We start from the raw sequence: 19940 nt of genomic DNA, 5'->3' as shown, positions 1-19940 counted from the left end.
GTCAGTTTGGCTCAAATAAACTCACAAAAATTCTTTACAGGTTTGAATGTTTCTTACATTGACATCAGCATTAACCCAGCTCAAGCAATGAAAGAAATGATATTAAAGAAGAAGAAAAGTTAGCCCTGGCCGGTTTGGCTCAGCGGTTAGAGCATCGGCCTGCAGACCAGAGAGTCCCGGGTTCGGTTCCAGCTAAGGGCACATACCACGGTTGCAGTTTGTCCCCGGCCCTGGATGGGGTCATGTGGGTGGCAACCACTCGATGTGTCTCTCTCACGTTGATGTTTTTCTCTCTCTCTTACTCCCTCTCTCCCTCCCACCCTATCTGAAGATAGATGCAAAAAATGTCCTCGGGTGAGGATTAAACAAAAAAGAAGAAAAATTATAATATAGATGCTAACAAAGGTCAGATCAGTAGGAATGTCCAGAGGGGAGATACATGAGGAGTGAGTGATACTCTCACCCTCTAGGTTGTGGCACAGAGAATCCTACCGAGGCCTAGAAGCGGCACTAAGTTCACAGGCTCTGTGCTGCCATGAAAACAACCAATGCACTCACAAGGTCCACTCTAGAAAAAATTCTGATGCAATTCAAGAACAATTGATGTCCAGAACTATGTTCCTTTGACACTGGTGATGAAAACCTCTCTACTAAGCTCTGTAGTCATAAGCACATGCATGCACACACGCTTACACGCACGCACACACATGCACATGAGCTGCTCCTCCTCTGCCCCTAGAGGAAGCAGAACCAGAGATATGGTCCTTACTGATACCTCAGCTCTGAGGTGGTGGCATAGGGCTCCAAGAAACAGCTGTTTTCGATGGAGGTGGTGTCGCTCTCGGACTGCGATCTCCGGCGTGGCTGAGGAAGGGCAACGGTCCGGCCAGTCAATGTCGTTGCTAGAATTACCGCAGCCAGAGCAGACCTATGGACAAAAGCATCCCAGTAGATGGTGAAGGAAAAGTGAAACAGCAGGACACATGAATTAATCAAGGTATACCTTCTGTTCTACGAGGTTTAGTGTGCTGATCACAGGCCTGCAGCCATGAAACAAGCTCATTTCATTCTCACGTCACCTGTATGAGTAGATATGTCACCTCCATTTTTCATATAAATTAAATTACTTGCCCAAGAGTTCTTAGCCAATAGGATATGGAACCAGGTCTCTAATTCAGAGAATCTATATTCAAGTGTTTTTTTTCTGTTAAAATAAAAGGTTGGGATTAAAAAAAAAAAAAAAGAGGTATAAAAAGATATAAAAGATTTTAAAAAGCATATTAAAATCTTGCAAATTATTCAAAACTGTAATATAGGAAAGAGAGAATAACAGATTTAGTCTCCCAACTGAAAAAATAAATCAATAGAATTAACAAATGGCCCAGCTTGCTGCCAGAATTTCCAGGCCACAGCAAAGGAAAGAGAAACTGAGGTGGGGCCAGGCAGACTGCTGAGTTGTGTAGGTGGAGTTGAGCGTCTGGGAATACCAAGGCTGACAGAATTTGAAGGACAGAGTACCAGAAAGGAGAGAGCTAAACTGAGAAAACTCTGGAACTCTGAAGAAGTCCCCCCACTGAGGGTTTAGCAAAATGCTCCTCAGTGCACAAGTATGAGGAAACTACCCAGGACGGGGGGAAGAACCACTCGTAAGGACTAGAGGAACAGCGGCAGACGCTTACATATGGTTGAGGTCAGTGTTCCCAGCAGTCAGACAGGAAAAAAGTATAGTTCATGGGATGTTGTGTACAATATTCTAAGGTCTTGCCTTAGTAGTGAGAAATAATTAGCCCTAGGTTGAACACTGGTCCAGACCCCGCCTAACAAATCATAAAAGCAAGACCCAACAGATCGAACTGGCTCTAGGTAACGTAATTACATACCAGCACAAAATTCAAGAAGACTTACAGGAATACTAAAATATCAGGCGCTCAACATAAAACTCATACCAATGTCTAGCATACAATCAAAGATAACCAGGCATGCAGAGACAGAAAAACATGACCCACAGTGAAAAGAATAACCAATAAAAATCCATTCAGAACTGAACACATATGTTAGAATTACCAGAGAAGGTCATTAAAATAGCTATAACTGTATTCTATATGTTCAAAAGCTAATTAGAGACATGGAAGATTATAAAAAAGGATGAAAATTACACTGGAGAGGGCACATCCAGAAAAGACTTGTGAAATTAAAGGTAAGACAACAGAAATTAACCAAAATGAAATACAGAGAGGAAGACTAAAACAAACAAAAAAGAGAACATAGTAAGATATAAAATTTTAAAAAGACTGCTATTGTTTTATCGTTTAGACCACTAAGTTTTGGTGTAATCTGTTGCATGGCAATAGATAACTAATATAATAGCCTTCAACCAGTGCCAGAACAATTGGTTACCCATATACGAAAAAAGGAACTTGAATCTATACCTCCCATACCTCTCTCCATATAAAAATGAACTCAAAATGGATATTAGATCTAAATGTAGACCCTAAAACAAAAAATCATCTGGAAGAAAATCATTGTGACCTTGGGTTAGGCAAAGATTTCTGAGATATTATATTGAAATCATAATCTATAAAAGAAAAAATTGGCAAGTTGAACTTCTTAATAATTAAGATCTTCTGCTCCTTGAAAGATACTGTTAAGAGAATAAAAAGATAAGCCATAGATGGGGAGAAAATATTTGCAAAGCACATATTTGATGAACTTGTATCCAGAATAATTAAAGAATTCTCAAAATATAATAACAGGAACACAAGCAACTCACTTTTTATTTTTATTTTTTATTTATTTTATTTTATTTTTTTGGTACATGCCCCTAGTGGGAACCAAACCTGGGACTCTCTGGTCCGCAAGGCCAATGTTCCAACCACTGAGCCAAACCAACCAGGGCACAACTCACTTTTTAAAAGTGGGCAAAATATTTGAATGGACACTTTACCAAAGAAGATACACAAATGGCAAATAAGCACCTGCTCAATATCATTAGTTATTGGAGAAATGCAAAATACTACCACAACAAGATACCACTATACACCTATTGGAATGTCCAAAATTAAAAAGACTGGCCAAGCCCTGGCCAGTTTGGCTCAGCGGTTTAGCGTCGGCCTGCGGACCAGAGAGCCCGGGTTCTGTTCCCATTAGGGGCACGTACCACCAAAAAAAAAGATTGGCCAAGACCATCTCTCATGCCTCATGCTCTTCCTCTTCTACCTGGGCCTAACAGTATGGCTCCCACACCAAACAAGCTCTATACATTGTTACCTATGTACCTGTCACCACTTTCAAAAATTATACGGGCAGTAAATGTGAATGAGAACTAATGCTTGATTGTCAAATAAAGTTATAAACACATACACACACATACACAGGACTGACTAAACCAAATGTTGCTGAGGATGTGGAGAAACTGGAATTTATACACTGTTGGTGGGAACATAAATGGAATAAAAATTTTGGAAAATAGTTTGTCAATTCCTTAGTAAGTTAAATATACATCTAGTACATGATACAGGCATTTCACTCCTAGATATTTACCTGAAAGAAATGAAAGCATATATCCAAAGAAAGATTTGTGCACAAATGTTCACAGCAGCTTTACTTCTAGCAACCCCAAAATGGAAACAACCCAAATATTCACCAACAGGTGAGTAGGTGAACAAATTGTGGCATATTCAAAACATGGAATATTACTCAGCAATAAAAAGGACAAATTATTGATGTTCACAACAATATGGATAAATGTCAAAATCATTATACTGAGTGAAAGAGGCCAGCTTAATTATTTTGTATAATTCTGTTTATATAAAATTCCAGAAAATGCAAACTAATCTATAGTGACAGAAAGCAGATCAGTGGTTGCCTGGGAATGGGGGTGAGGGTGGGCGGGGTAATGGGAGGCAGAAGGGAGGAGCATGAGAAGACTTTGGGGGATGACGAATATATTTATTTTCTTGATTGTGGTGATGGTTTCACAGGTGTAAATCTATGTCAAAATCTACCAATTATAAGTTTTAAATATGAACAGTTTATCGTAGTCCATTATACCTAAAAAACAACTTTTAAAAAGATAAACAACTCTCTAAAGTAAAAACGGTAGTATATTACACAGTTTATAACATGTAGAATTAAAATATATGACAACAGTTGCACAATGGATGGGAAGGAGGCAATAGAAGTAGAAAAAGATTCTTACACTATTACACTACACACAATGTGAAATAATGTCAAAGATCAATTTAAACGTTTTTTAAAAATAAAAAGTTCTAAAAGTATGCCAAGTTTGCCAAAGCCATGTTGTTTGTATGGGTTTTACAAAGATTACAATCAGGAAGGTATTTTTGTTAAGCATAGAGACCACAGAAATTTTCTAATGAGTCCATAGCATGCTTGCCATGACATGACGTGTTCTGGTTTTTCTGCTTTATAATGAAATGTAAAGTGAACCCTTTCACTATTGCTGCTGCTACATAAACATTTAAGTTCTAATGACGTTACTTGATGGTTGTTCCTACAAACACTGGAGAGATGGACAGACCTTTACGTGCGTCGCAGCGATGCCACCGCTCGCCCGCTGTGAGACTTCAGGCAAACGCTGAACACCTGAGCTCAAAGGAGAGATGCCAACACGACCTCTCTCATAGGGTCACTGAGAGGATGAAATAATACTTCTAGGGCACTCACTAGAGTACCTAACACAGAGTAAATATTAATAAATGGCTATTCTAAGTATCATGATTATACTACAGGAAAAAACAAACACAGAATAGTTCAGTGTTTTTTATGAGGAGGCAAACACTGTTCTAGTTTCAAAGAACACTAAAAAGAAGGTACCCCCCTTGAATGAAATTTGTTCTTACTGCTAATAGTCAAGTCATATATCCAGGTATCTTATGGATAAAAAATAGTCTAAAATTCTTCTACGTCTAAAGTCTCAGAGGGCATAGGCAGGGGTCTTAGGTATACAACAAAGTCATCTATCGGATGTGTTAGGAGCACTGGAGGACGTGGGAAATCCCAGGCCCTGGGAAGTGAACTTGCTTCTCCTTCCTTCCCACAAAACAATTCTTTTGAAAGGCAGACTTATGTTTAAAGAGAAAATTATGTACACAATTCAAATTCCTTCTAACATACCATCAACTGAAATATTTCGGCTTTAATATTTTGAAAAATACTAACTGCATTCAATTACAAAATGTGAGAAGTCCATACCTGAAAGGGATAGATCCTTATCCCACAGAGAAATCATATTAAATTATGGAACTGTGATAAATATTTCAAAGGACATGATTCTAATTACCCTACTTGTAATCTTGCCAGTTCAAACAGTTCTAGGACTCACCACTTGGTGGCCGAGCTCAGTGCCTGCTCACCTGAGACTCACCTTGGTCTCTCTGGAGAGGGATTGGGGCTTCGGGGAGGAGGTGTGCGGGGCACAGCTGGCTTTGGTGCAATGCTGGCTGCAGGTAGAAGGCCATGGATGATGTGTTTCTGCACAAATAAAACCCAGAACAGGTCGTTGGTGTAAGGAATCACTGGGTCCTGTCACCACCCCTCCCTGGGCCTTTCAAGGGACACTTGCACTGGCAGCCCAGGGATCTAGACCCACCAGGAGGCCCACTCCTCCCCTTCCTATCTCCAATCCCCATCTGGCCAGGCAAGCATACCCACCCAGGGAGCACCATTACAGCTGCCCATAGTGGGGCCCTCCTACCTTCCCGCCTCAGAACAGCTTCCCTGACCCCCAGAGTTACCCGGTAGCACCTCCACTTGTCTTACAGCACTGCCTCTGATGACCCTACTCACTCACTTGCAAACCCCTGCAGAACAGAAGCTTCCTGACAGCAGGCAACTGTCTTGTCTTTATCAACCCTGAACTCTACAACTTAGCACATTGCCCAACACCTGGTCGGCGCTTAATGAGATTTTAGATAGTTTTGTTGATGCAGAATAACAAGAACTAGTTCCTACACACATTGAAAGTAGGGGAACCTGCTTTAGGCAACTGGGAGTCTCTCAGAAGGTTCTGAGTACAGCCCAATCACTTTCTGTGCACCAGCCATTCATTCACACCTATTAGAAGTGAAATGCCATGATGGCAATGAAGAAACCTTGTCCTCATCCTCATGGAGGGAGAGCACGGAGGAAAACACCCAAGTACATATTATATAACACGGAATTATGGAATGTGCCAAGGGAAAGGCAAAGACAAAGTGCTGAGCTGGCCCAGGGAGGGAAGGGGGCAGTCAGGTCTGAGGGTCAGCAAGGGGACCTCTTATGCCCCTTGGAGAAAACTACAGAGGTATTTAGACTAAGTCTTCAAAGATGGCCGTTGCTCTCACATTTGGGGAATACGAAGAAAAGCATTATAGGAAGAGGCAACAGCATTAACAAAGGAATGAAACAAGACATTCGTGGTGATGCTCTGGAAATGACAAGTATCCAGTTTGCTGTAATATGTAATACAGAGGCATCTGAGAGGGAGAGGCTTGAACAATGGGTTGGGGGTAAGAATGGGGATTTCTTCCATTTAAGAGTTTTGATACCAGATTAAGGTGATCCTGTGGCCCAGGGAGGAGCACCCACTGAAAGTGGCCCCTGGAAACACTAATGAGGCAGTAGTAGGCATAAGGCATGGGAAGAGGAGGTACAACCAAGGGGAAGAGCCAGAGTTTTAGGCATCCTTCAGGAGTGAGGAATAAACTTTCCAAATGTCTACTGCAGCCCTGCCCGGGACCCCCAGTTTCCCTTGCATGCCCAACCCCAAGAACAGGCATTCCAGAGCCATGTCTGTGTATCCCTCTATTCTCTGTGTAGCACTACCATTTTGCATTTGTCCAGCAATTCGACAGTTTAATGTCTGTCTCTTCCTCATTCCCCACCTTCCTCCCCCACACTGGGGAGATGCTCAAGGAGAAAAAGAGGGTTTTCCTCACCTTTGAATCTTTAGGGGCTAGCATCCAGCATAGCCTCCAAAAAGGCCACATGAGTTTCACTTTTTTTTTTTTTTTAATATGTAGTGAATCTTCCATCATATGCTAAACATTTCTCACTGTGTCACTATAATTATTTCTTAACTGTGGTCCTCCTGCCTCAGCCTCTAAAAAACAGGATGAACCTATCTCAACCCAGCTGGAAAACCCTCATGGGCAGCCCCACTCTCTTTTTTTTATCCTCACCCAAGGATATTTTTCTAAACATCTTCAGATAGAGTGGGAGGGGAGAGAATGACAGAAAGAGAGAAAGAGAAAGAAACATGGATGTTTCGATTGGTCCAACTGCAGCCGAAGTACGTGCCCTTGATGGGAGTCAAACCCCACGCTCTTTGGTCCGCAGACCTACGCTCTAATGGCTAAGCAAAACCAGCCAGGGCGCCCATACCTTCTTGATAGCTGATACATCATCTAGTGTGGCTGCGAAACTGCTGTCTGTTGGTTCCTACCAATGAACCCTGATTCATTTCTTGTTGCCCTTCCTCATCTCTACACATATATTCTAAGCTTAGCACTCAGAAGTGCCTTCCATTTACCACAAGCAAATAATACTTTCCTTTTCAGGCCTTTGTATATGATGTTTCCCTGGATTCCCCATCCCCTTGGAATTCTCTTTCCTTCTCCCCCCCACTCCAAGATTCTGGTCAACTCTCCCGGCTGACTTTGCTGCCTCTTCCCGAGTACACGCCTTACCAATAGTTTTTGGTCTTACCATTTTGTGCTGAATTACTTATGGGTCTGTCTATCCTTTAGTCAGTGTGGATATAGGCTGTCAATCACTTGTGGGTATCTGGACACAGAGTAGGATCTCAATAATGCCACGCTGAGTTAGCAACATTGCAATGCGAAAATATGCTTCAAGTATGTCTTCACTACTTCTCAACCCGTGTAAAATGCCTGCCGCCGGTGGGAGGGCTGAGAACAGGTAGCCAAGTGAACATGCTAGCTAAGCTCGATTTCAAACAGTTCAGGAATGCCCTCATCAAAATGCTTTCTCCACACTTAAAGTATTACTTTTATAGCGAACTGGATAAACAGGGGTTTGGAGCTCTGCGAGGCAAGTATGGACAAGGGAGACAGCAGCACGGGAGTTGAAGGTGTATACGGAGAGTGATTACAATGATGGACTGTGGAATTAGAAACTAGGGCGGGAAACGAAGGCAGTAAGAACACCGGTAAGATCAATAGATTGGTTGTGCGGGATGGGAGGTGAGTGGGAGGGTTGTGTTAACGGATTGATGGCGTCAGGATACTAGAGGAAGTAAATAGCAACAAAAGCTGAGAAATAAAATAGTGAGGAGCTGCTGCATCAATCCAGGTGGATGCTGGAGGCCAGGGCAGGGGCGGGAACCGCCGCCAGGTGTATTCGGTGCGTAGAATCTATGGAACTTCCAACAGGGTGTCGGGGAGGGATCAAGAATGACTCCCCACTGGGGATACCCCGCAGTGGAGCAGGTCCGTGCCGGGCAGGAGTGAACCCCCCGACACCGGAGCGAATGTTGTGGGGGAGACAGGGCGATTCCTGTCCGACTGGGGCGGACCCTGGGATAATGAATTTAGAACGCGAAAGAACAGGCGTTTCGAATGGAAAACCACTTCCTCTGGCGCCGCTACCTGGTCTCGATCTCAGGCCAAATCCCAAGCCCTCCGCCCTTAACTCCTGGCCCCCAGGTCGGGGCGCAGGCCAAGCGAGAATTTACTTACAAACTGGCTCTTGCGGCCTCTCCGAACCCCCAGGAACATCTTTGCTGTGGGGAGTGGTCACACCGGCTCTGGACCACAAGCCAGTCTCCTCCGGACCACTCCCTAAAGCCTGGCCCCCGCCCGCAGGGCTGGCCCCAGACGCATTTTTTACTTGGGAGACTCCGCAACAACCACGTCTGCTACTGGCTCTGCTTTCTCACCGGCCAATTACAGCCAAGGATACTGCACACCCGTCGCTCTTGGCAACCAGCGGGTCCCACTCAAATCCCCTCCGAGGCGGAAACTGTACGCGCTGTCCATTCTCTTATTGGCCAGAGGAGATGTCGATCTCTGACGCCATAGCCTATCTGACGCCCTGAGAGGCGGAGGGCGGGCAAGACAAAGGACTGGACTGCGGAGCCTCGGCGCGGTCTGAGCTGGGGTATCGGGGGTCAGGCTGGTGATGAAAGGGAGGGTCGGGGCTACCAGGACAGGAATCGCCTGGCTTTTAGACTTTGGCAAATAATTGGAGAGCACTGAAGACCGATTCCTGCCAAGAGGCTCCGGCTTCGAGTGGCATGTGGGGCCGCGTTCAGGACAGCCTGCTCAAGTGCCGTCTTGCATTTCCCTCTTTGCATCCAGGCCGCCATGGAAAGGAACCTTCCTGACGGCACAGGCCCCGTGCACGTGCCTTTTGGGCACGTTGTTGCCAATGAAAAATGGCGTGGGTCGCAGCTGGCACAGGGAATGCAAGGTCGGTGGGCTGCCCTCTGCATAAACCCTGTCTGTCCTCACCCCGCTTTTACAAAACGTTCTACTAATCGCTACCTTTTCATTCAAAGCTCACGGAACTTATTCTCTTGTTTGCATTTCAAGGGAAAATTAAACTTGTTTTTGAGGATGGCCTGGCACCGGTAGATTTTTACTTGTCTGCCAGATCCTGCATTCTTTATATCACAGAAGCCGATCTGGTGGCAGGAAATAGCTACCGAAAGAGGCTTGTTCGCGTTAGAAATGTAAGTAACGGAACTGAAGAAACTGACATTGTCTGGTCCCCTACCGCTTGTTTGGAATAATTTATGTGAAACCATTGGCCAGCCCAAGCACTCTTGGGGTGATCGCTTTCTTAAACTTGAAAGGAATTTTGTTACAAAATGGCTTACTGTTGTTTTTTATTTCTCCGTTAAGTCCGGTAATCTTCAAGGAATTGTAGTAGTTGAAAAAACGCGGATGACTGAACAGTACTTCGGCTCCATACAGAAGTTTACTGTGCTGGACCTTGGGATGGTGTTGCTTCCAGTGGCCAGCCAGATGGAAGCGTCCTGCCTCATTATCCAGTTGGTAAGTACTGATTCCTACTCCTCCAGAACAGCCTTGTCTTAAGGTCTCTCAGCTGACCTTCCTTGCTAGGGTTTCTTCCTGAGTCCATCAATCCAATGTAATCATTCTGTGTTGTTTTATAAAACTTTTCTGAGAATTTAAGTTCAGAAGCTGGCCCCCAACCAGCTGAGCTTGATACCCATTCTAGGCAACTGTGTAACAAAGTGAACAAGTTGGAGACTTGATTTTAGACTTCAAGGCTGAAATGGCTCTCTCCATCATTATTCTGCTTTGACGCTGGTGAAGATGTCAGCCAGCAGCTGCTTTGCCTCATCCCGGTGTTATCTTTTAAGCATCAGCACTCTGTGTGCAAGTTTATGTTGTTGTTGTGGTTAACCTCACCTGAGGATATTTTTTCCGTTGATTTCTTTTAGAGCCTGGAAGGGAGGGAGGGGAAAAGAGAGAAAACATCGATTGGTTGCCTACCTACCGCATGTGCCCTGGGCCTGGGGATTGAACCTGCAACCCAGGTATGTGCCCTTGACCGGGAATTGGAATCAAACCTGAGACTCTTTGGTGTGCGGGCTGACACTCTAACCACTGATCCACGCCAGCCAGGGCAATGTTGTTTTGTTTTTTAATATGTTTTTATTGATTTTTTTTTTTTTTTTAGAGAGAGAGAGGCAGAGAGATAGAAATATCCATGTGAGAAACACTGATTGGCCGCCTCCTGCACACCCACTACTGGGGATCGAGCCCGCAACCTGGGCATGTGCCCTGACTAGGGATCAAACCAGGACCTCAGCCCATGGGATGATGCTAAATCCACTGAACCACACTGCCTGGGCGGCAGTGTCGTTTTTAAACCTAGTTCAAGGTTATTCACCTTGATCGTATGTCAGAATTTTGTGGGGGAACTCTTCAAAATAGTAATACATGAGCCTTACTTAAGACCAATTAAAAATAAGACTGTGGGAGTAGGGCCTACGCATCAAATTGTGTTATTTCCTTGTTGGTGTTAAATCTTCCCTTCTGATGTGCGGCCTGGGTTGAGGACCAAACTGGAAATGCAGTTGTATGTTGTTCACAGACCCCTCCACAGCTCTCTGCCACATTTTTTGCTTTACTGTTCCTAACTTCCCTTGATGTAATACTATTCTCTGCCTTTCTGTATCCACAACTAACTGAAGGGTTTCTCCTTTGATAGGCAAGTTCCCTCCAGGTCCTAGATCAAGCAGGTCCAATTTAGGTGTAGTCATCATTTGATCACATACAATCGAAATGCTTCTTAGTGGTTCCTAGGAACATGTTTGAATTCTCCAGAGTATGTTTTCATCCTAACTATTCTGGAAACCCAAGATTTTATTTTTTTTTAAAAATGTATCTCTTACTCCTTGTAAGTCATATGATTCATTTTTCAATAATTTTGCTGATGAAAAATTATATTCGTGTTATATAAAAATATTTGTAGTAGTAAGGCAAGTTGAACCAAATAGAAAACCTGCTAGTCCTCTAGAGGGTGCTCACATGCTCTTTAATCTCTCTGTTCAGGTTCAAGAGCAAATCAAAGAGCCCAATAAGAACCCTTTTCTCAGGAAGAAACAGGCTCTGATCTCTGAGCCGTCCCTACTTCGAACAGTGCAACAGATCCCGGGAGTTGGGAAAGTTAAAGCTCCTCTTCTGCTTCAGAAGTTCCCAAGTATCCAGCAACTAAGTAACGCTTCCATCCAAGAACTGGAGCAGGTCGTTGGACCAGCAGTAGCGCAGCAAATTTATGCGTTTTTCACACGGTCCAGGTGACAGGATCTTATTCTCTTTTTATATTTAAAAATCGAGAAAAATGATTTCCTCGCAGAGAAAGACAAGGTGAGGCCTGAGTGGAACCTGCCAGTTATCCTGCACTGCTCTCTGGGTGCAGGCACTGAAGTTAGTGGGCCGCGATGGTGCTGCCCTGATTCTGCTGCCATGAAGAGGGCCAGTGGGGAGGTCTTCCTAAGAATGTCACTTGAATTAGGGACTCAGATTTATCAAAAAGCCATCTTGAACAGATGTGAATGTGTGACCTTGACGTGCATCTATCATGGAAAGGTCTCATCAAGTTTCAGGGGGTGGGTATGACCGTCTAAAGGAAACAAACCTACAATGAAGCACTGTGTACCATAAGCCCCTTGTTCCTGGTGGCAGCAGGCCTGTTCTGCAGGCCTGATCTTAATGTACCTGTGCTTTGAGGGCTGCTGCCAGTGTAAATAAACAATTGTACAGCCTTTGTGCTTCCTCCATCCCTCACTTCCTCCACGGTGGCTGCACTTTGTTTATAATCACTAGGCACCTCTGAACACAGAAAGCCTGGAGTGCAGAGTACCCACTTACAGGATAAAAAGCCCATGTGTAAGGGGGAGAAAAAGAATGTGTTTGTGAATGTGTAGCCAAACAATGGGAAGATACACGGGAAAGTGGCAGGGGCACCTGTATCCAGAAGAGCTGGGGGGAGGCTGGGGAGCACAAGGCACACTTGCCTATTCAAAAAATAAGTACAGTTAAAGATGCCGTATGTTTTCAAAGATACTAAGATAACTTGAAAGTCCATAATAAATTATTATTATGTTCATAATTTTAAAAAAATCAAACAATAAAACAATTTGTGCATTAGGGTAGAAATAATTTGAAAGGAGGGAATTAAAGTGAAAAAGTAAAAAACATTAACTCAGACAAATGAATGTGTTTATTTAAATATTTATACAAAAATGGCTCTAAGAGTAGTGGATACACTTTCCCAAAGGTGTTGCTTCCCTTCTGATATTGCACACTGAGAATATTATAAATTCTTGTTAACTCTCAAAATTAGATCTCAACACTATATTTTTAAGCTGTATAACCTGTACTATGTCAACAGTGAATCTTATTAGAATCACGGTATCATCCAACTTATAGCATGAGAACTGGTAAGAATGTCACTTTAAAAAGTCAAATAGAGCTTTAAACTTCAATCATTTACATCGTTAAAATATACAATTATGTACTTTCTACCTTAAACAAAATGAAAAATGTTTTGAGTATCAAACAGTATATGATCTACCTTGTAGACAGCACCTTCATCTAACACTGCCACTGTGTTAGCAACTTTTAAATGACATGTAACTAGGAGAAAAGCTACTCTGAAATAGTTTTATCTAATAAGTCATGACAAATTTGACATTAGACTGTACCTGGAAAGAGTATTCATGTTACGTAGAAATAATAGTAAAACCATGTCATTTTAGGTTAATGAATTCCCCTTAGAAAGCAGCTCTTAACTTTTTAGTAATACTATTTTAAATCTACCATTATAATCCCTTGACCTGCCTTAATTTAGGCTCATTTGGATTTTGGTTTAAAGAATGATTACCCAAGCCTGGAAACTTAAAAATAGGACCAATATAGGTAACCCCAATTTAACTCTGATAGTAACTGAAAGTCATACTTGTAACTGTTAAAAATAGCCGTATTTTCATCACTATTCTATTTACAATACTTTATATAATAAATAACTTGCAGTAATATGGTGACATTCCTTAATACATTTGTTTTCCACACATTTCTAGAGGTTTCTTGTTACTTTCATTCATTGACTTCCACTGTAAGGTTCTACTGTGAGAAAACAGGACTTAAGAATACATAGAAATTTTCCATTATGGCACAAAAATGAATGCCTCGTCAGCACTGGAAATGTTTTCGGCCTGAACGTTTCGTTTTCTCCCATTAGTATAAAGAGCTTTCCGAGTTGAGAAGGCTGAACGGAGAGGGGAGCTTCTTCTTGACTTGAGGCCTGGCAACCCCAACCGACGGGAGGCACAAGGTGCTGGCGGACTTCTGTCTGTTCTTATTGGTGCCCCAACTCAAGAAAGAAAGCTTTTTTGAGATTTTCTTGGTCTTATCAGTCTTATCATCATCATCATCTATGGCTAAGCAGATCATGGAGTAAGTTTTCTGCATTCCCACGGAGTATGTGGCACACTTATTATGCTGCACATAGAAAAGCAAGAAAAGGGTGTTAGAAATCCTCAGGCTATCTGATCAGTGATCACAAAGTCTGAGACTCACATCCTGCACTTCCATCATCCTCTTTAAATCAAGTTGATATGATTCTGAAACTCAGGTGACTAACACATAAAATTAGGTTCTTAAAAACAAGGACAATTTTTAAGGAATATACTCGGTAGTAGTAATTTAGGCTAAGGACCACTGCCCATACTCACTTTTAAGGTTCTTATTAGATCTGAAAAAGTAATACATACTCATGGTCAACAATATGAAAATATACACAATGAACAGTAGGTGTTCCTCCTACCTTGGCTCCAGGCCCTTCTGAGTTAGACATGATTCTTATCACACTTTTGGAGATAATGTTCATGTACGTGCATAACCATATGTCACCATTTCTCTCTCCTTAAAAGGAATATACTACACACTGACTGGTCTGCACCCTGCTTTCTTCACTTAATGTATCTTGGATTTCGGTCTATGCCATTAGGTGTAGCTCAACTTCATTCTCTTTAAAGACAACAGAGTCCACGGTGAGGATATGATGATCTTTCCCCGTTTAAGCAATCCAGTCCAGTGGGCTCTCCATTCACGTGGTGGGGCGACCACCATCGCCACCATTCATCTCCAGAGCTTTGTCATCTTCGTCAAACAAAATCCCACCTATTAAACCTGACTATTAACTTAAAGGATCGTGTAGGACTCAAATAGGAACACTAAAGAAACCTGTTTTCTAAATATTTCCACATGAGTTACCACCTGCTCGTAAGGCTTGCCTAACACTGAGATTGCTTTGTTCACGAAATGTTTACTGAACATCTGCGTTCCAGGCACCGAAACCAGGCCGTTTGTATAAGCATACACACGGTACAGCCAAGGGGTTGGTACAGTGTTCATAACGTAAATCAAGAAACTTGAGTGAGGCAGCAATAAAGGAGGGTATCCACCATAAAATGTCCCTCTTGAGTGTGGCTCCTTTGGATAAAATCTGGTTCCCTTTTCTATAAAACTGCCACTAATCCCATGTGCTCATTAAAAATAAAACAAACTCCTAGAGGTAGATTTAATGCCTTTTAAATAAAACATTTTCAACCTTCATCTGCTAAGAGTCCATTATGCATATTAATAACCCCTCCCTTGCAAACACCCTGAGTTCTCTAACCCACTTTGATCAGCAAATGTCAACTCTAGTTCACCCGCTGCCTCCCCCAGGCCTGCATCTAAACAGCTGCACATTACTGGAGGATATTTACCAAGCTGACTGGCTTCCCTTGACATTCTACCTCTGACCCCAAACCTCTCCTGGGCCCCCCATTGCCTGGCACTCCTACATCTCCCTGGTAACTTTATTCCTTTTCTCCTAAACACCTTCTCAAGCCCCTCACTTGCCCTCCTGATATCCTTGCCTTATACTTAATGCATCTGTCCCCAAAGACAAGCTCTCTGGTGTACCTGATGTCCTGCCCCCTCCAGGAATTCCCTCTTTGCACTCCTGTCTCCCACACCTTTCCCACCAGCACGCAAGCTTGCTGTGTTACCTACACACAACACCACCTTATTTGAAAAGCCTTTCTTTTCCCTGTGTCCGTCTCCCCACCCCCAGCTACCACCCCAATGTCCCTGCTCCCTTTCACAGATCTTCCTTCTTCCCATTCACTTTTTCCTGTCCTTATCCAGCATGCTCCCACTCACATCTTCCTGGGGCACCTCTCTGGAATTCTTAGGGCTTTATGGAGCAGTCTGAAACCACAGGCCTAGTCAACTTTTACATTACATGGATGAGGAAACAGGCCAAGGGAGGGGCATTAACCTGCTGAAGGCCCCACAGCTTGTTAATGGCAGAGAAGGCCTGACTCCAGGGCTTGTGGTTCCACGCCTAGGATTCCACTGCATCAGCAGTTTTCAAAATGTGCTCCACAGAGGAGTCCCTAGGGATCCCACTGTGATCCAGAGAGAGTGGGGAAGCAGGTAATCAATCCAGCATGAGAACTCAGCTCTATTCTTAATATTTGGTTTGCTCAGATGTTATCTAGAATCCTTGCTGGGGGAAAAGAATAACCACATTATGGTTATAACACACTTTATGAATGGAAACATACCCTATGTCAGGCACTGTTTTTCCCATTTTCCTGAAGCTGAGTTGTTCCCAGAAATGCCCAAGGATCCTTGCCTTTTTTTTCTCCCCCATTTATTTTCAGATAGAGTGAGAGGGGGGGACAGAGAGAGAGAGAAACACCAATGTGAAAGAGATACATCAACTGGCTGCCTCCCGCATGACCCCGACAAGGGCCAGGGACAAACTGCAACTGTGGTATGTGCCTTGGCCGGAATCGAACCCGCGACTCTTTGGTCTGCAGGCTGATGCTTTAACTGCTGAGCCAAACCCAGCCAGGGCTAGAATCCTTGCTTTTATTATTTTTATCCTCACCATAGGACATTTCTGCATTTATCTTCCGATAGAGTGGGAGGGAGAAAGGGAGGAAGAGAAAGAAACATCAATATAAGAGAGACACATCGAGTGGCTGCTATCCATGACTCCAACCGGGGCCGAGGACAAACTGCAACCAAGGTACATGCCCTTAGTGGGAACTGAACCCGGGACTCTCCAGTCCACGGGCCGATGCTCTAACTGCTGAGCCAAACGGGCCAGGGCTAGAATCCTTGCTTTTAACCATCATATCCATTGGCCTCCTTCAAAGATATGACAGGACTGAAAGATTCTCTCTGCATAGGGGCAGGGCCACTCTGTTCAGCCACCCTCTCTCCCTGGCAGTACCATCTGCTCCAGCCCTTCCGCCCAGAGCCCAGCCCTTTATTCATCCTCCTATTGGACAAACCTCTTTTCTGTTTCTGGTTGGGACCTTGATCACGTGTCCAGCAATTCTATGGATTCTGCCCCTACAAGTACCATTTCTCATGATCCCTTCTCCCAAGCTGCTCTGAGTCTCGACATCTTTGTCTTCTTTATTTTCTAAGTTAAGAAGTAATTCAAATACCATAAAATTCACCATTTTAGTGCAATTCAATGGTCTTTAGTATATTCACAGTTGTGCAACCACCACCACTAATTAATTTCAAAACATTTCCATCCCTCCAAGAAACTGTACCCCTGAGCTGTCACTCCCCAGTGTTCTAGCCCCAGCCTTGGCAACCACGAATCTGCATTCGTTTCTACGGACTTGCCTATTCCCCACATTTCTTATCAGTGAAATCACACAATCCATTCACTCTCCAACCCTCTCTAATCTGACTTCTGTTGCTATCTCTCCTTTTGTCCTTTTGTCTGGCTGCTAAATATAACAGACAGGGTCTCTGCACCTGTTGGCCCCCTGCCCAGAATGCTCCTCTTATACCTCCTCTTCAAATACAAGAGGCTCCTCGTCACTCAGTCTCTGTGGAAGGTCTATCTAAAGGAGCCTCTCCCAGGCACTCTATTCTGTTATGCCTTTTCTTTTTTAAAAATATGTTTTTATTGCCCTGGCCGGTTTGGCTCAGCGGTTAGAGCGTCGGCCTGCGGTCCGGAGAGACCCGGGTTCGGTTCCCGCCAAGGGCACGTACTTCGGTTGCAGTTTGTCCCCGGCCCTGGTTGGTCGTGCAGGTGGCAGCCACTCGATGTGTCCCTTCACGTCAATGTTTCTCTCTCTCTCCCTTCCTCTCTCTCCCTCCCACTCTATCTGTACAAAAAATGGAAAAATATCCTCGGGTGAGGATAAAAATAAAAAAATAAAAAAAATATGTTTTTATTGATTTTTTAGAGAGAGAGAGGAAGGGAGAGAGAGATAGAAACATTAATGCAAGAGAAACATCTAATTAGCCGCCTCCTGCATGCCCCCCCCCCAAGGGATTGAGCCTGAAACCCGGGCATGTGCCCTGACTGGAAATTGAACCGGGACCCCTCAGTCCATGGGACGATGCTCAATCCACCGAGCCACACCGGCCAGGTCACCTTTTATTTTCTTTGCAGCACTTATCAAAATCACAACCACTGCCCTGGCTGGTTTGGCTCCGCAGTTGTAGCGTCGGCCCACAGACCAAAGAGTCGAAGGTTCAATTCCGGTCAAGGGCACGAACCTCAGTTGTGGTTTATCCCCAGCCCTGGTCAGGGTCATGCGAGAGGCAACCAATCGGTGTGTCTCTCTCACATTGGTGTTTCCCTCTCTCTCCCCCCCCTCCCTCCCACCCTATCTGAAAATAAATAGAAAAATACCCTCAGGTGAGGATTAAAAAAAAAATCACGACCGTTTATTTGCTTATTTAGTGCCAGCTTTGTCGAGGCAGGGACCTTATCTGTCTAGTTCCAGCTACAGCTCCAACACCTCAGAGGGGCCTGGCACACAGCTAATGCTCAATATTTGTTGAACAAATGAACAAATGTAGAGGGACATCTCTAAGGTACCTTATTCATTGTGGCAAAGTGTGAAAGAGTATGTATGAAATGATTCCTCCCACTTGGGGAACCGAAGGATATAACTGTGCACGTGCACGTGTACAGGTAGTAAACACTGCCCCAGATCTCACAGGGAACAGCTAACGCTGTCTGACACGCGGAGAGGTTCTTTCCAATGACAAGCCCTTCTGTACCGCGTGAATATGTCTTTACCATGAGTATGTATTACTGTTGTCTATCCAGTGCTCTCTGACCCAAGGCAAGCACGTCGCAGCCATGACAAGCTGAGGAGTCCATCATCTGTGTCATGTTACAAACACAGGAGGAAGAGGGTCCGGAAAAGACATCTGGGGCTGGACTCACACCGACCTCACCCCACTTTGCAGTTTACTGCCGGGGTATCAGCACTCACCATGGATGAAGTGGGGTCCAGGAGGCTCACAACCTTCATTTCAACGTCGCCCTCGCCGAAGCTCTTCAGCAGCTTCATCACCTCGCTCACTGTCAGCCATTTACAATCCACGTTTTGAATGGAAACAATATAATCCCCTTCCTTGGCTCCTGCCAGCTACAAAAGCATGATACAAATAAAGGTCCACATTCTGTTCATTAGATTCCTAGAGTCAGTTTCCAAGTTCAGTAACAAAATACATATTTGCATAAGTTTGCTTTACGAATGCAAAAATTAATCTTTTCCTCTTTGGCCATGTAGCACCCATGAGAGGCCTTTCACATAAAGGACCCCTAAATTCATTCACCCAGATATATTTGTTTGGGCAGCTTTCTTTGCATTTTACCAGTTTGCCTGCCTGCAAAGATGCCTGTGAGTTTTGCCCCAGCCTAGAACGGCACACACTCACCGCAGCAGAGCAGTAAGGATCCAGGAAGTGGACTTGGACTGGAGAGTTTCCTCTCAGGGTGAACCCCAAGTCCCCTTCTTCCACCGTGAAACAAATGCTTCGAGGAGGCGTCCATCTCTTGTTAGCCGAAAACATGGACAGAGGGCCCTTTGGAACAGAGCATCATTAGCTGTAGGATCTGAGGGCTGAATCAGGCATTTGAAAGCTAAAGGAAATGTTATCTTGTGGTCCTTGCCACATGCCATTTGGCCTCGCTCAGAGACTAACGTAATGACACTGTCTGGGATGACACATGCTATAGCGGTCACACAAGAACAAGATTGCCATTTTCTCTAAAATAGCCAATACAGTTTAAATAAAATTATCTTTTAAAAAAATCTCAAAATGTTCTCATTTAAAAACCTAAAATATCTAAAAATAGCCTTGTATATACTTGCAACATGTACAAGCTGTCCCTTAGGCCATTGTGAAATAAGCACTCAACATACCAGTTTCTGGAAGAAGTCTGTCACTGTCACCTTGGAGAACTGTGGCACTATAATTTCAACTTCTTGCTCGGTTTTAGCTAGAAAATAAGATTAAAAGGGAAAGCTTAGATGTTTCTGTAGTTGAAAGTGATCCTTGGCCCTGGCCAGGTAGCTCGGTTGGTTGAGCATCGTCCTGATATAAAGATTG

At 43.9% G+C, this 19940-nt stretch overlaps 3 protein-coding genes across 7 annotated transcripts in view; 1 reads left to right on the top strand and 2 right to left on the bottom strand.

The window, feature by feature from the left end:
- Nucleotides 1–8831, bottom strand: part of CEP89 (centrosomal protein 89) — a 56768-nt gene extending 47937 nt beyond the window's left edge. For all 4 annotated transcript variants that reach the window (XM_036275531.1, XM_036275533.1, XM_036275532.1 and 1 more), the window contains exons 1-3: nucleotides 8700–8831; nucleotides 5387–5493; nucleotides 776–928 (exon numbers count right to left, since the gene is read on the bottom strand). In XM_036275531.1, the coding sequence (XP_036131424.1) occupies nucleotides 776–928; nucleotides 5387–5493; nucleotides 8700–8738 (299 nt within the window). In that variant the 5' untranslated portion in view covers nucleotides 8739–8831. The remainder of the gene's footprint in view (nucleotides 1–775; nucleotides 929–5386; nucleotides 5494–8699) is intronic.
- A 254-nt stretch (nucleotides 8832–9085) lies between these two features.
- FAAP24 (FA core complex associated protein 24) lies at nucleotides 9086–14675 on the top strand. Of its 2 annotated transcripts, XM_036275914.1 has the most exons (5): nucleotides 9086–9432; nucleotides 9555–9694; nucleotides 9867–10019; nucleotides 11550–11794; nucleotides 14432–14675. In XM_036275914.1, the coding sequence occupies exons 1-5, from the start codon at nucleotides 9327–9329 to the stop codon at nucleotides 14532–14534; spliced, it is 747 nt and encodes a 248-aa protein (XP_036131807.1). In that variant the 5' UTR covers nucleotides 9086–9326; the 3' UTR covers nucleotides 14535–14675. The 2 variants fall into 2 exon arrangements, with proteins under 2 accessions (XP_036131807.1, XP_036131808.1); XM_036275915.1 differs by lacking the exon at nucleotides 14432–14675 and having other exon boundaries at nucleotides 11550–12391.
- RHPN2 (rhophilin Rho GTPase binding protein 2) overlaps nucleotides 13551–19940 on the bottom strand; it is a 51594-nt gene continuing 45204 nt past the window's right edge. The window contains exons 12-15 of the mRNA XM_036275916.1: nucleotides 19754–19830; nucleotides 19266–19412; nucleotides 18818–18973; nucleotides 13551–14000 (exon numbers count right to left, since the gene is read on the bottom strand). Coding sequence (XP_036131809.1) covers nucleotides 13737–14000; nucleotides 18818–18973; nucleotides 19266–19412; nucleotides 19754–19830 — 644 coding nt within the window. The 3' untranslated portion in view covers nucleotides 13551–13736. The remainder of the gene's footprint in view (nucleotides 14001–18817; nucleotides 18974–19265; nucleotides 19413–19753; nucleotides 19831–19940) is intronic.

This window comes from Molossus molossus, unplaced genomic scaffold (assembly GCF_014108415.1).
Source record: "Molossus molossus isolate mMolMol1 unplaced genomic scaffold, mMolMol1.p scaffold_m16_p_21, whole genome shotgun sequence".
NCBI lineage: Eukaryota > Metazoa > Chordata > Mammalia > Chiroptera > Molossidae > Molossus > Molossus molossus.
Note: the sequence above shows the minus strand (reverse complement) of the source record. Positions and strands in the feature narration are given on the sequence as shown.

Coding starts and splice junctions, on each gene's coding strand:
- FAAP24 (XM_036275914.1), top strand. CDS start 9,327: ATGGAAAGGAACCTTCCTGACGGCACAGGCCCCGTGCACGTGCCTTTT. Junction 9,433..9,554: donor GCTGGCACAGGGAATGCAAG/GTCGGTGGGCTG, acceptor TTGCATTTCAAG/GGAAAATTAAACTTGTTTTT. Junction 10,020..11,549: donor CCTGCCTCATTATCCAGTTG/GTAAGTACTGAT, acceptor CTCTCTGTTCAG/GTTCAAGAGCAAATCAAAGA.